At 34.1% G+C, this 14350-nt stretch overlaps 1 protein-coding gene across 1 annotated transcript; it reads left to right on the forward strand.

Annotated features, from left to right (window-relative positions):
• Positions 1 to 10571: 10571 nt before the first annotated feature.
• On the forward strand, positions 10572 to 11835 carry LOC129233972 (serine/threonine-protein phosphatase 6 regulatory ankyrin repeat subunit B-like; the record flags this gene model as incomplete). Its single annotated transcript, XM_054867882.1, has 1 exon — positions 10572 to 11835. A coding segment is annotated over one exon (1264 nt), but the record flags the coding sequence as incomplete, so codon positions are not given.
• Between the last annotated feature and the right edge of the window lie 2515 nt (positions 11836 to 14350).

Genomic DNA, 14350 nt, shown 5'->3' on the forward strand with positions numbered 1-14350 from the left:
AAAGATTCCCAAAAATCAAGATCCAACGAATTGGGGCATTTTTGGATAATTTGATAAGAGTTAAAATCAAAAGAGTGATTCGATTCCCAACAGTGTTGAGCAATACTGGATTTATTCAGCTGTTGTTTTCTCACATAGCTTTGATGTTCTTTTAACCGAAATTTCAAAGAACGGCGGGTCTGTCCGATGTATCCGAGTCCGCAATTGCAAACAATTTTATAGATCCCACAGCAATTAAGAGTTTGAATAGAATCTTTAAGAGAAGAGAAAGAAAGTTTATTAATCGGAGAAAATACCACTTGGAATTGGAATCGCTTCAGAATCTTAGCAACCTGAAAACTGATACCAGGGAAGAAAGGCAGAACAACTAAATTCTTAGTGTTAAAAGTTCTACTAAGAACAACATTTTGAGATTTTTTGCAAAGTTTTTTATAAATGGAATCAACTAAGGTGGGCGGATAGTCTCTATCAACAGCCACAGCTCTTATATAGTTAAGTTCCGCATTAACGGTTTTTTCCTGATGGAATTATATAATAAATTTTGTCTCCATGTGTCATTTTATCTTTTTTGTTTTGTTTAATTTCTATTTTTTGATATTTATACTACCTCCTGTTCCACCGTGTTGCTTTTCTCGGATGACTTTTCATCCAAAAGCTCACACTTCTTTGCATTGAAAAAGGTGTTCCTTGTAACACCGAAACACGTGTATGCAATCATTTGCAAGTTTTGTGCTTAATAACGTTGGCTTACTGACATTTTAATTTAGTTAGTATTAGCTTCAAGCGTCAAGCTAAAAATGCTACTCCTTTGCTGAACTGGCATAACTAACTAGTGAATTGAGACAATTGAGAGGCTTTTTGATAACCTACCTATTTGAATGAGACTTTTTATTGCAGTTTAAAAAAGCAAAAGTAATATAGAAATACATTGAATGTTGTAAATTATTTGAGATCAAAACTATCTAGTTTCAATCCAGATATAAACTCCCTTGCAGAGAAAAAATGCCAAGAATCCCATGGAGCTTTAACTTTGATGGCTTCTTTTTGAGTTTCCTTACAGCTGTGCCAGCAAAGTGAATGCAATAAAATTATTTTATTCATTAAAAATTACTTTGAAAATTGTTCTTGTACAGTATATTTATATCTGTGGTGCAATATATATAAATATACTGTACAAGAACAATTAATTACTGCAAAAGGGGAGTAACATCTCCAGAACTCTTGTTTCTACCGCACTTTCAATCCTAATCCGCTTAAGAACAGTTATGAATAGGTCCCCCCCCCTCCAGAAAGTAAATTTTGGCTGTACAAGTAATGTGTAGTATTTAGTGGGCCTCAATCTTGTTTTCTACAAAACTGATGGGCCGCACAATCATAAAGGTTGGGAACCGCTGTTATAGAGGTATCATTATTGCACAAAGCAGCCTACAAAATGACTCAAGGATGTTAGATCCTTGCTTCATTGCATTGACTTTACAAAGAACATGGACTCTATTTCTATTGCAGGTTACTAAAAGCATTTAAATATTTGTTGTTGCATGTCTCAGAAAAATGTCCATTACTGATCCAAAAATATTACAGTGAGCGTAGAATAATTGAGTCAGCCACTTTAATGAATCAACTCCTCAAAAACACCAAAATGTAGCTTTAACATTAAAAAACTACCAGATATGTGAACTAAACATGTAGATGAATCAAGCTTTTGTGGTTGCACATTTCTCACAAATACTTACTGCATAAGCAGTCTTTTTTTTTCTTTTTTTTTCTTGCTTGCTTTTAGTAAAATGAGATTCTTTTCTTTATTAAAGAGGAGGGGGCAGAATGTTGCACGTTTTTAGTCACAGATTTAACGGGAAAAGTCAAATAAAGCCCCTGAAATGAAGAGAGACATTGTGTCAATGGAACTTCTGCACTCTAGGCTTTGTCACCAGTAGCATTAACATTGGATTAATGAATTCAAAAGCAATTGTTGCAAACAATGTTCAATCTTTACTTTCACATTCTGTTAATCAAATAACAATCCGGCCAATATTTTGAGAGCATTGTATGGAAACGAAAATGTTCCTCTTGTTTATTCAATATGTCAATTCTATTTTGAAACTCTTAAAGTGAAATTTAAAATTTATCTATGTCTTTTTTTTTTTTTTTTTAGAGAATTTGAACTTGAAAACCTTTTTTCTCCCTCTGTTTTAAGTGTAGGTATGCTGGCTTTTAAAATCAGCTGCTTAATAAATTCAGATGTCCTCAGTACAAATGTGGTTTTAAAAAGTAGCTCTAATTATTTTTCTTAATATGAAGCTTATGTTAGGGTTTAAAGGGAGGATTCCAGGTTTTGTTATCTCTGCAGAATTTAGCCTATCAAAATCCTCCATTTCAATAAATTAAAATAACTGAATCATGTCCTTTCTTTTTCTCTTGACCAGTGGTTCTCCAACCTCTTCACTAATGAACCTTTCCGAATCCTGAGCGGACCACATACAAATAATATTTTCCCCACAATTATTTGTTTGGTGACATGAAATTAATTCAAAAGTTTTTCTAATAAATTTAATTACAACTATGAAAATGATATACAGGATGGTGCATGAGAACTTCCTTTTTTGAATTTAGTGCTCAAAAAGTGTGGAGCATCACAGAGTGGTGGGGAGAGGCTCAACGGAAAGAACTGTATGGGAAATATTGTTACATTATACTTTTAGTTACCATCATGCTTTGGTCTAGACAGCATCGTGCTTTTACTGTGGAGGCATATTTTTCTAACAGACGCTTGATCCGAATGGGGACTTAAACTGGCCTGCAGGCTCGCCAGATTTAGACCCCTGTGACTTTTACCTGTGGTTATTTCAAGTCTAGGGTCTATAACAATTGTCTACAAACCCTGGAGGTTCTAAAGAACCCTATCCCAGCCGAAATCCTGCCAACATTCCAATCGACATGCTCCAAAGAATTAACCAAAACTTCCGAGTTCAACTGAATCAATGACACTCGAGGGCAACACTTACAAGATAATTGTTTCCAAAACAGTGAAGATAGATAGATAGATAGATTTTTTTATTTCATTTTCAAAACAGGAAGTTCCCACACCACACCCTGTACAGCAGAACCTCAGTTATTAAAGCTAATTGGGGCTGCTAGTGCCTTAGATGCCAAAAATCTCAGTTAATAGAAACTTTGCATTAAAACTTATCAGGGTCAGAATTTTTTTTTAATGCATTAATTAAAATTACAATAGAATACTTTTAAAAGCTGAAAATGAATGTATAAAAGTTTTCCAATTAAAAACTAAACTAGGAAAATAACTTGTAGTAAGTTTTAAAAAGTTAAATGAATTGTTTTACATCATCATGTTGAATATATATATATATATATATATATATATATATATATATATATATATATATTAAAACATCCATAAAAAAACTCCACAACTTTCTGGAAAATATTTTTGTTTTAAAATTAAAAATTCATAATTTTTACTTAATTTACATTATTTTTTAAAAAAGAAATTAAACACTTGTAAAACAGAGAAACAAAATACCTTGTCCTTTCCTAAACTTACCTATTACAATAAAAAACAGACTTCATTATTGACTTGGTTAATTGAAGCTCGGTGAATCGAGATTCTACTGTACATTAATTTTTACTTGCTGTTTGCAGACTACAGGAAAATTGCTCATGGACCACAGGTTGAAAATCACTGCTCTAGACTGTAGTTGAAGAGCCCATCGTCATAGTATAACGGCCCAAAAATTTTCTGCATAAGCACATCACAGCAGGTATGAAAGATTCGCTACTATTATTTAAGCTGAGTCGCGCTGGCTTTGGTAGAAAACAGATAAAAAGGTGCGTTAAATTGCTAAAAAATTGACGGCCATAGATTAAGTCATTCCATGTCATGTGACTTGGTGATCTCCATCCAGTCATCTCTGATTTCAAGGACATTTAATAGAGATGCAGATATGCCTTTGAAACTAATCTATGCAAATTTCCAGCTTCCAAGACACAAATCATAAGGATCTAGGATACCACAAAAAAGTGTACTTCAAAATGGCCTCCAATGGGGAACTGCACTAAACATGACAATTTGTTTCACAAAGATGATTACGCCATTTTGGAGCCCTTTTTTTATCGATCCTAGATCCTCAGAATTTGGGTCTTGAACGCTGAAAATTTGTATAAGCTAGTTGTAAAGACAGTAGCTGCACCTCTAAAAAATTTCGTTCAAATTGGAGATGGTGGAACAGAGACAACGAAATCACTTGACATGGAATGATTCCGTTTTTGATGCACCTTTTGTTACCTGTTTCCTTTCAAAGCCAGCGCAATTCAGCTTAAATAATAGCGAACCTTTCTTATGTGATGTGCTTATGTAGGAAAATTTTGGTCCTCTGGCGATCATGGGCTCTTGCTCTACTATATAACAGGGTCTCGCAAAAAAAATGTCACATTTTGAAGTACGGGAAAAAAACGTCTTTTATGAACATACAGTGAAATGGGATAGCTTCAAATTCAGAAGATAAATTTTATTATCATGTTCACAGTTGTTCAAATTGATGACCATTATTCCGCCATAGGCATGTAAAGGGCCATAACTGCAAATTTTTCATTTGTCACTTTTTTGCATTCTTGTCATCTACTGTATGTTAGTTTTATTGTATAAGATTGCTGATTTTGTTTCTGCTGAAAAAAATGTCTCGTTCCAACATTTCCCTACTGTTAGTATTGAATCCGTAACAAAAATTGACAAAATTAATCCTTCAAAAATCTCGAAAACTCATTTCTGCAGATGCTACCGTTTCCTTGCCCATGGCAGTTAATTTCCAGACGATGCTGATAACACACACCAAAGGATTCACAAACGTCAGGAAACAGGTAATTAGGAATACCGCAACAATGACTTTACAATTTCATTGCATCAGTTGTGGATGTGCAGGGCCATCCAGAACGTTTCTTGTTGATGTTCTGGACGGTTGATGGCGGTTTTGTGAATTTTCTTCTGAATCATCATTGCACTTCAATGGTGTTTTCAGTCCTCCTATAACATTTCAAAATAAGCTTCCTCTCTTCCAAGCTAAGTTTGTTTTCTGCCATGATGATTAATTAATTACACCTGCAATACAAACAAGAGCCTCCGTTTACTTTCCTGTATACCAATATCGACTTTCTAGTATCTGATCCATGTTCTGAAAATTAGCAAAAACTGCAAATTATTTCAACTATAACTTTATAACAGTTTAAGCTGATTTCTAGAAATAAAAATGTGCCTTACTCATCTGAAGAATTAGATGTGTAAAAAATAAAGTAGAAGCACGTTTTAAATAAAGCAACTATGTAAAAGGTTTTTACCATTAAAAAAAGTTTGTAATCGTTTTTAAAAAGGGGGGGGGGGGGGGAATAAAGAATAATAAGCTCTTCAAAATAAATACAGTATATCAAAAAGAAAAGAAAAAAAAAAATGTTTTTCCCCTGTTACCAAAAAATAATTTTAAAAATGAATAAATGTACTTTAATGCAAAATAATAAAATGACAACTTAAAGAAATAATTTTTATCATCAAAAAAATGAAAAAAAAAACCGTCTGCCCTTATCTTGATGTAGAAACCCCATAAAGAACTGAAACCAAAAACTGAATATGTAATTTGACACTTTTTGGGTGAAAATAGAAACAAATCATATCGACAGTAGTTATTTCACAGTAAAAACCATGATTGCAGATTTGTAGTTGGAGTCGATCTCATTTTGGAGAAAAAGAGCCAGATTTGCTAGTTGAAGGTTTTAAATTCAAAGACTTGGAATCGGTCACTTTCCCTCAAAATCCGGAACTCTGCCAATGTTTGTGGGGTTGTCTTCAGACTTATTTTGAGATAAGGGAGTCGGAGTCAAAGAGTTAAAAAATCCAAGAGTTGGAATCAGTGATTTTCAATTCTTGTCTAAAATTTTGCCAAAGCTATGTCAGAGCTAAGTCATAGCCGGAGTCGGAGTCTGGCTAATTTTCAGATACATGACCCGGAGTCGACTGCCCTAAAATTCTAAGAGTCAGAAGTTGGTCATCAAGAGCTATTTCCAACAAAATTTGTTTAAAGTAAATTCGTCTTTAATTTTGCAATATATATTGACTTTTAGTTACCCCGTAGGCGCTAATGTTAAAGGTTTTGAAGTGTGCGAAATTGAACAGAAAATTGTTCAAAGCAAAAAATTTTTTTATACATGGGCAGTTCTCAAAAGGTGGGAGCAAACACAGACCTCAACTTTGAAACTTCAACACCAAATAACTTTCATTTTAATTAACTCAAAAATTTTTGAGTTAAATTATAATACTGTATAGAGACAAGAATTGACATAAATTATGGAAAAAATGCTCTTTAAATGCCCTTAAAAAAAATATTTTCTTTGCTAAAAGGCGCAATTTTGGACATACCAAAACGTTAACTGAGCAAATGTACCATTAAAGAAAAATTTTTTTTAATTATTTCCATACGTTTCAAAAAAAAATTTAAAGGTATGAATCTTACACTGAATAATTTTTTGTTAATATTTTACACAAATAACAAAAGTAAAGACAGATTATTCACTTTGTAAACGATTTTAGAAAATGGTAAGTTTGAAATTTGATGCATGTCCAAAATTTACGATCTTTACAATGCTATTTTTTGAGAACTAAGTATATGATGTTTTCATTTTAAAGGTGTTTATCGAGCCTCAGAATCAATTTTTAATTGTTTAAAAGTGTTTTCATAAGCTTTTATGCAGTATCTTAGAAGAAAAATAATTTTTTTAAACGTACATGTGAGATGTCCAAATGGCGTTACGACCTTGACGCCGATAATTCTGTCCATTTATTTATAAATTTTTGATGATCTACTGTCTTCTAACCTCAATAAAAAACGTTATTATAATGTTATCTTCTTTAATCCATTGGTATTTTGCATAATTAATATGTTACACATTGAACAATACATAAATTACAGTAGAAACATGGCTGGTTATGATCGAACCGAAAGCCATTTTGCGCTAAAATCGCCAAGCAAACCTCCGTTGGCGACAACACAGTATACGATAAGCTAAAGGTTACCAGAGGGGAATTCCAATTTGAAAAATGTAGTTTATCGTCAGCTGTACCAGTTTTGGCGACTTTATCACCTGCGCTAGCAATTTTTTTTTTATTTTTCCGCTTTTATTATTTTAGAATTCTTTTTCTCTTCTTTCTTTTGGAAACATAATTTAACGATCTCCAAATAGAAATACGAATTTCTTTCTTCAATAATTTTTTTAGACATCATTTTAATTCTTATGACATTAGAAAAAATATTCATTATTAAAACTGATGTCATTTTTTACAATTGTATTATTTTTAATTTGAAGCTTTTTTTTAACTTTGCATCAATTTCTTCAAAATCATTCCAAAACTTTATTATATGTATGTAAGGAGCAGCATGTATAGCCATTCAAGTATTTCATAAATATCCTCTTTATTATTAAATTGCAAAATTTAAAAAGTAGTAAATAAAATTTTCATTGGAAAAGTTAAAAATCAGATTAACAATTGTCAAAAAATGGTGAAACTTACGTTATGATGATGTCCAAAATCCGTTACCTACAGGACAACAATGTCCAAAATCTGTTACCTACAGACTGCTGATTTAATTTGCTAATTAACAATTTTTATGAATACCTGCTGTCTTTTCATGTTCATATATTGTGTTCTAGGTATGCATACTATAGAATAAAAGCAAAATTGATGTCAAATTCGAAAATTTTTGAAATTGCTCAAAGTTAACTTTTTTGTTCCTACCTTTTGAGAACTGCCCACATGTTCTTCTTCAAAAGCTTTTTCCTACAAAGTTTGTTTGAAGCAAATTCATCTCAAAAAGTTTGGAATTTATAATTGTCCTGAATTTCCCCTCAGGCGCTAATCTAAGTTGTTTTGAACTGTTCAAAATTGAACAAAAAATTGTTCAACTCAAAAAATAAAATATGAGAATGAGGTGTCCTCGCCGAGATCTTTTGAACAAAAAAAAGCAATTTCGATTTTTTTCCCAACATTAGGCAATTTTTGGAAAGGAAGAGAGAATTCTCCCCTGAAAGGTAAAGCTCAATTTCAGGTTATCTTTGGAGACGTTTTGAAGTAAGAAGCGGTTAGGGATCTTTTCCTCCAAAATTTTTCAAAATTAAAATCCTATAAACTACTAACTATTGTAACTAACTAGGTTCGGTTTAAAAGATTGATTTTGTGTTAGTTAAATTAGTGTTTAGCTCGTGATCCAGTGAGTTGTCTGTTAGGTTAGAGTTTATAGGAGACACAGACTTCAAAAGGTGATTAAAAATTAAGAGATCGTATATAATTAGTTAGATATTAAAATACTTTGTTGTATAGTATTTAAAATCAGAGTTTATTTTGTAATTGGTTGTTTAGTTTGGTTGATTTTTGTACTGGAATTGTAAAATAAATTTGATTTATTGGTTTGGGTAGGAAATCGTATGTACATTTGACTAATTATTTTTGCCTTTTTTTAAAATTATTGAAAAATAATTGTTTGTTAGTGAAAGGATGTTGGTTCAGGGACCTTTCTCCAAAAATGTTTTGAAATTGACGACCGAAAAGCACCTAAATAAATGGGTTTTTAGGACATGAATTTCCATTATTGCTTCAAACTAACTACTAAAATTATTTTACATTTCTTGTAGGGGACAAGAGTTAAGGAGAGAAACATTTTGAAGACCGTTCTTTTCAAACTGACTAGGAAAAAGAATGGGGAGGGGGGAGGAAAGAGAGAGAAGGGAACTTAAGTTGCTAAACAATAAACTGCATCTGTTAAATATTTTTAATTTAAAGATTTCTATTTGAAAGAATCAAGTTTTACCCCAATATTATTTGCTTTTCTTAAAATAACTTCACTTTCCCAAGATGCATTCTTTTCTTGAGTAAGGGTTACGGAGCCCCTGACTCCTTCTGAACACCACACCATTGCCTGGGGCCTTCTAACGCAGGGTTCCCAAACTTTAACGATTCGTGGCATCTTTTGAAGAATTAGAATTTTCTCACTGCATCCTACTCTAGTTTTATGTACATATTATTATTACCATGGTCACTTTGTGGCACCCCTCACCTCCTCCTGCGGCACCCAGGGATCAGGTCGGTAGATCAGGAAATCCCTGATCTAACGTGTATAGAATAAAAAGATCTTTGTATTTCAAATGTAAATTTATCAATTACAGAGTAGGGAAACGCAGTAGGAAAGTAAATTTATTGCAACAACAAAAATGAAATCCATTAATATTGCCTAAACTAACAGAAAAAACAACTAATCATGAACTAAAAATCTCTCTATAAGCATATGGAGTAAATAGTATATTGATTCTTCTATTTGTAAAAAAATCATCTGAGTTGAAATCGAAACTCATTGTCCTCGTAAAGAGGGCTAAAATCAAACTTACTCTGGCAAAAAGATTTGCTTGGGCAAAAATTGTGCATAAACTACTTGTAATTAATTGGAGCTAGGTGAGAAACATAATTGTTTCTTTAATTATTCAGTTAAATTCAAGTTGTTCAGTTTTTTTCCTATTACTGCATACTGACTAAAAATTCAGAATTGTTATAAAATTGGCTAAAACTTTCTTTGTGATAATATTTCCCAAAAAAGAGTACTTTTTACCTTTAAGGCATAGTTTTCTGATAAATCAATGCTTAAAATACCAAAAGAAAGCAGTCAGTATGTCAGAAGTACCAGTAAAGTATTTTCCCAAGTCGCATCACACAAACGGTTAAACACTCCACTCAAGTTATGGGTTGGAGTGTAATTTTCGCTCTAAGTGCTGAATCTGTAAGCATTGTAGAAGGCAATAGAACCCAATATCAGCATGAAAAAGTGCTTGAACAACGGTTTTATCATTAAAAATTTGGTTTCTAAATCCAGACATCATATTCATGCATGGTGAACTTAAAACTTTATCTGTGACCAAAATTTTGAATGAAAAAATATATACATATGTAAAAGCACTCCCACGACACGGAAACAGTCTAGATCTGAGCCCTATAATGAATATTGTATAGAAAGCATTAAAGAAATAGAACTTCGCAAAAACAAGAATTGTCTCACAGAAGGACCCATTCAACTTGGGTACCATGATGAGAAAATACAAATTAACTGCCAAAAAACTTATAAAAAGAATGCCTAGACGGAACAAATCTTTAATAAAAAAAATAAGAGAAGATGCCCCCTCAGTACTAAATGTATCAGCATTTTAAAAATAAAGCATTATTTCTTTGATATAATGAGATTTTACTACAAATTTCACAATTATTCTGATAATTTTCACACCTCAGTATGCCCCCCTGTCAGGCAAGCTTGCCTCCCCATCGGGCATTTCCTAGCACCACCACTGGCTGAAACAATAACCACTATCTAGTAAGCTCACACCTTTAAATTGAAAGTGGGGTTCCTTGAAACCCCGAAACATGTGTATTCTGTAATCTGTGTATTTGTGCTAAACAACGTTGGATATTTCCTATTTCACTATCTAGTAGTTTTATTTGCATGATTATAATAATGAGGTTTTTTTTTCTTTTCCAGAATAACTCTTGAATTGTCCAGCGCATCATGTGAGATTGACTTAGGACCAGATGCAAATGGATCAACTGCACTGCATAAGGCGGCAGAGATAGGTGATGTAGAAATGGTCAAGAAGCTGCTTAAGGCTGGTGCAGATACGAGATTTCAAGATCGGGGAGGTCAGACGCCCATCCACAATGCTTTGGACCATGTGGGATCTTCAAAAAACTGCTTCGTGGAGATAGCAAATCTCATCATAGATGTGGATGGCAAAAACGAAGTTCAGGACAATAATGGGATGACTCCCTTGCATTTTGCAGCGGAGAATAATTGTGTAGAAATAGTATCAAAGCTGCTTGCCGCTGGCGTAAGTACGCGTATCCAAAATCAATCTGGCTGGACTCCCCTTCATGTGGCTCTGAAAATTATGAAGGATGACGCAGCAGAGGTCCTGATTCAGGCTGACAATAAAATTGACATTCAGGACCAATATGGACTGTCTCCGTTGCATTTAGCCGCAAATAGAGGGAGTCCTGAAATAGTCAGAAATCTGATTGCAGCTGGCGCAAACGTGCGACGCCAAGATGTTGGTGGAAAGACGCCCCTCCACTTGGCTCTCAGTTTGGGGTTCAGTGAAGTGTCGAACATTCTCGTAGATGTGGACTCGAAAAACAACATTCAAGATAAATCAGGGGAGACTCCCCTATACCTTGCTACGTTGAACAGGGACATCGAAATTGTGAGGAAGCTGTTACTTGGTGGCGTGCAGCCACAAGCGGTTGACATTCTCAGTGCCTATAGACCCGAAAGTAGAGTTGTCCTTGAAATGATTCTATCGTCTTGTGCATGGCGGGACATAACTATCGACTGGGAAGGCTGTCCTCTTGACTCGGATGAAAAAGAGTGGCGCATGACGTTTCTCTCAGAATGTTTAGCCGAGATAAATTGCATGAAAGCAAAGATACCTGCAACCTCCGTCTCCTTCCATGATCTTGCTAAGGAATCTGTAATCAAAGTTGCGCGCTATCTTGAAAACGAAATGGTGCAAAAATTTTTGCATTGCAATAACGTTGCACTGCTTTTTCCGCATTATGCCAGTCTATTTAGTGACCAGTTGGGGCAGGCGGAGGAGAGAAGAGTTTTGACTGCTCAGTGTTGGGACTGCTTTGCTGCCCTTTCCCAGAAATGGCCTCTCCTTCCGGCCACGACTGTCGACAACATCTTAAGTTGCTTTAGTGCAAAAGACATGCAAAATTTTGTCCACGCTTTCAAAGTTAATCCTTGAAAACTCTGATTCGGTTTTTGTGATATGGCTCTTAAGAAGAAAATTGCAAAAATTGGTGGCGGAAAAGTTTTTAAAAATCAGTTGATTTTATGCTAGGATTGCTGTGCAATAAAATGCCATATCGCTCAAAAGATATAAGCAGGGATAGAATAACTGATGGCAATCTTCCCATTAACCTCTTCTGTACCAAAATGATAGACAGTCGCAGTGGGAAGGTAAAGTGCAGTATCTGCAAATTTTTCTAATTTTTTTAGCATTTTTGTCTCTTTTGCTATTTGAGCTTTATTGTACAAGCGTTATTTGGTTTCCACTGAAAATAAAGCAATCAAATTTCAACATTTCCCTGTGTTTAGTATGGAATCCAAAACGTGTTTTTTCAAATATCTTAAGATCTCATTTCTGCAGACACTGCATTTTACTATCCCACCGCACTCTCATACAAAAAGCTATTGTTAGTATTTCAATGAAAAACGTTTGGCTACTCCCGCCTTTTAATATAAATCTTTTTTTTTCCCAATCATGAACAACCAATTATGTGTGGGCTTTTCTGTCACCCAGGACCAAGTGTGAATCAACTTACTCTGAGTCAAAATCTCCCTTAAAAGAACTAAGAATTTCGAGCCGTATGGCATCTGAGCCTGTATTGCTGATTGTTAATGGACAAGACTAAGGTGAATATTTTCAATCCAAAAATATGAGTTACATGTGAAGTAAAATGCCAAAAGCAAACAAAACTTTTGATAGATGCATTGATATTGATGAAGTCATGAGATTCATTCGATTAAAACTTTAATAGCAATCCATACCTTCTATTTTATCAAAACTGCATCGAAACAAAACTTGGATTTTTGTTGAAATAAGTCCAAAAATTTAGTCAACACTATAGTGATGGTGTGTATGTGTAAGCAGTGGCATAGCTAGGGTGGGACAAAGGGGGCGGTCCGCCCCGGACAGCATATTTTTAGAGGTGGCAATTCAGCACCTTTGATGAGGGGGGAAAATTTAAATAAAGGAATTACACACACATACTTTAAATCTATTATTGGAGGCAAAAAAAAAAAACTCCTTCGGAATGCAAGATTTTGTTGAGATTGCAACTGCGCTTCTCTTTGTTCTAAGTTGAAATATTTCCATAGTGAGCCCCTGAACCTTCCTTATTCTCTTAATCTTTAATTGTATTTTTAAAACCTAAATTTTGGGAAATATTCGAGAAAAGACCTTGCATTCCTAACAAAATTCACTTCAGTTTTGATGAACATTTGGGAGAAAACTCCATCCACCTAAACGATACTCTTAACTGCGATTTTTGATGCAAATTTAGAATATTTCTCCAATATATGCGCCTAACATCCCATCTCCCCCCCCCCTTTTTGTAGGAAGAATACGGATTAAATTAGTTTCCCTTTTCTTCCTAAAATGAAGTTTTCAATTTGTTCAATAATTTCCGACGGTTTAATGTATTAGATATGTCTCAATGAAAGGGCGGCAAATAGAAGAACTGCCCAGGGCGGCAGAAACTAGCTACGCCACTGTGTGTAAGTAAGCCTTTCGAATTGGACCATGTGTAAAACTAAGTGATTTTTTTTTATCTCGTTTAACTGTCAATTGATATCTCTTCAGTTCTTGTCATACTTCCTAATCTTTTAAAACCGAGTCTATTCACAATTTCACTCAGTACTAATTTATATTTTCCTCTTGAAGTACCTTGTATTCCACTAATCGAATGGAGAGAAAGGTGCTTGAAGCAATTCACTTGTACATCATTAAAGCTGTAACGTTTCAACTAAACAGATGAATTGTTTGTGTTCTTTTTAATTAGTTTATATTATTGATTTTATTATTTTTTATACTGCTCCCCCTTCTCTCATCTTCAAACACCCTCAAAATCACAATGTGCAAAAAGAAATCGAGAAATAACCATCATTTTTTTGTAGTAAGTTTTATAAAAAGTATTTTAAAGCTGATTCGCAAATTCTGTATAACCACGATTTAATGATTGTCATTAGAGTAGGGAAAGCTATTGTTAAGTCTAGGAGCATATCAATGCGGTCATTTAGTGCAGTCAATGCCAGACCAATGTATAGTTAAATTGAGGAAATCGCTAAATCGGGCAGAGCCGGATTTGGAAGTGTGGAGGCCCCGGGGCAACGAAGGAGTGGAGGCCCCTAATCAGGGTTCGAAAAGATAATCATATTTTGAAAAATATCCGATACTTTGATATATATCCAAATATTTTGATATATATGTATATATCCGGATATTTTCGACCCGTGAAAGTTAGGATATTTTGTAAAAAATTTATTGTGGGGTTCCCTTTTGTTGTGGAGGCCCCGGGACAGTAGCCCCGCCTGCCCTCCCCTAAATCAGGCCCTGAAATCGGGTATTGTTAAATCGAAGTTATACTGTACAACTGAAGCATTCAGTAAGAAGCAGATAATTGTTATAAAAGTTGAGATAAAATTTAGTTTTGAAAAGTATTCAATTCTTTAAATGTAATATAACTTGACTCTTTCAT

Source organism: Uloborus diversus, unplaced genomic scaffold, assembly GCF_026930045.1.
Source record: "Uloborus diversus isolate 005 unplaced genomic scaffold, Udiv.v.3.1 scaffold_850, whole genome shotgun sequence".
Lineage (NCBI taxonomy): Eukaryota > Metazoa > Arthropoda > Arachnida > Araneae > Uloboridae > Uloborus > Uloborus diversus.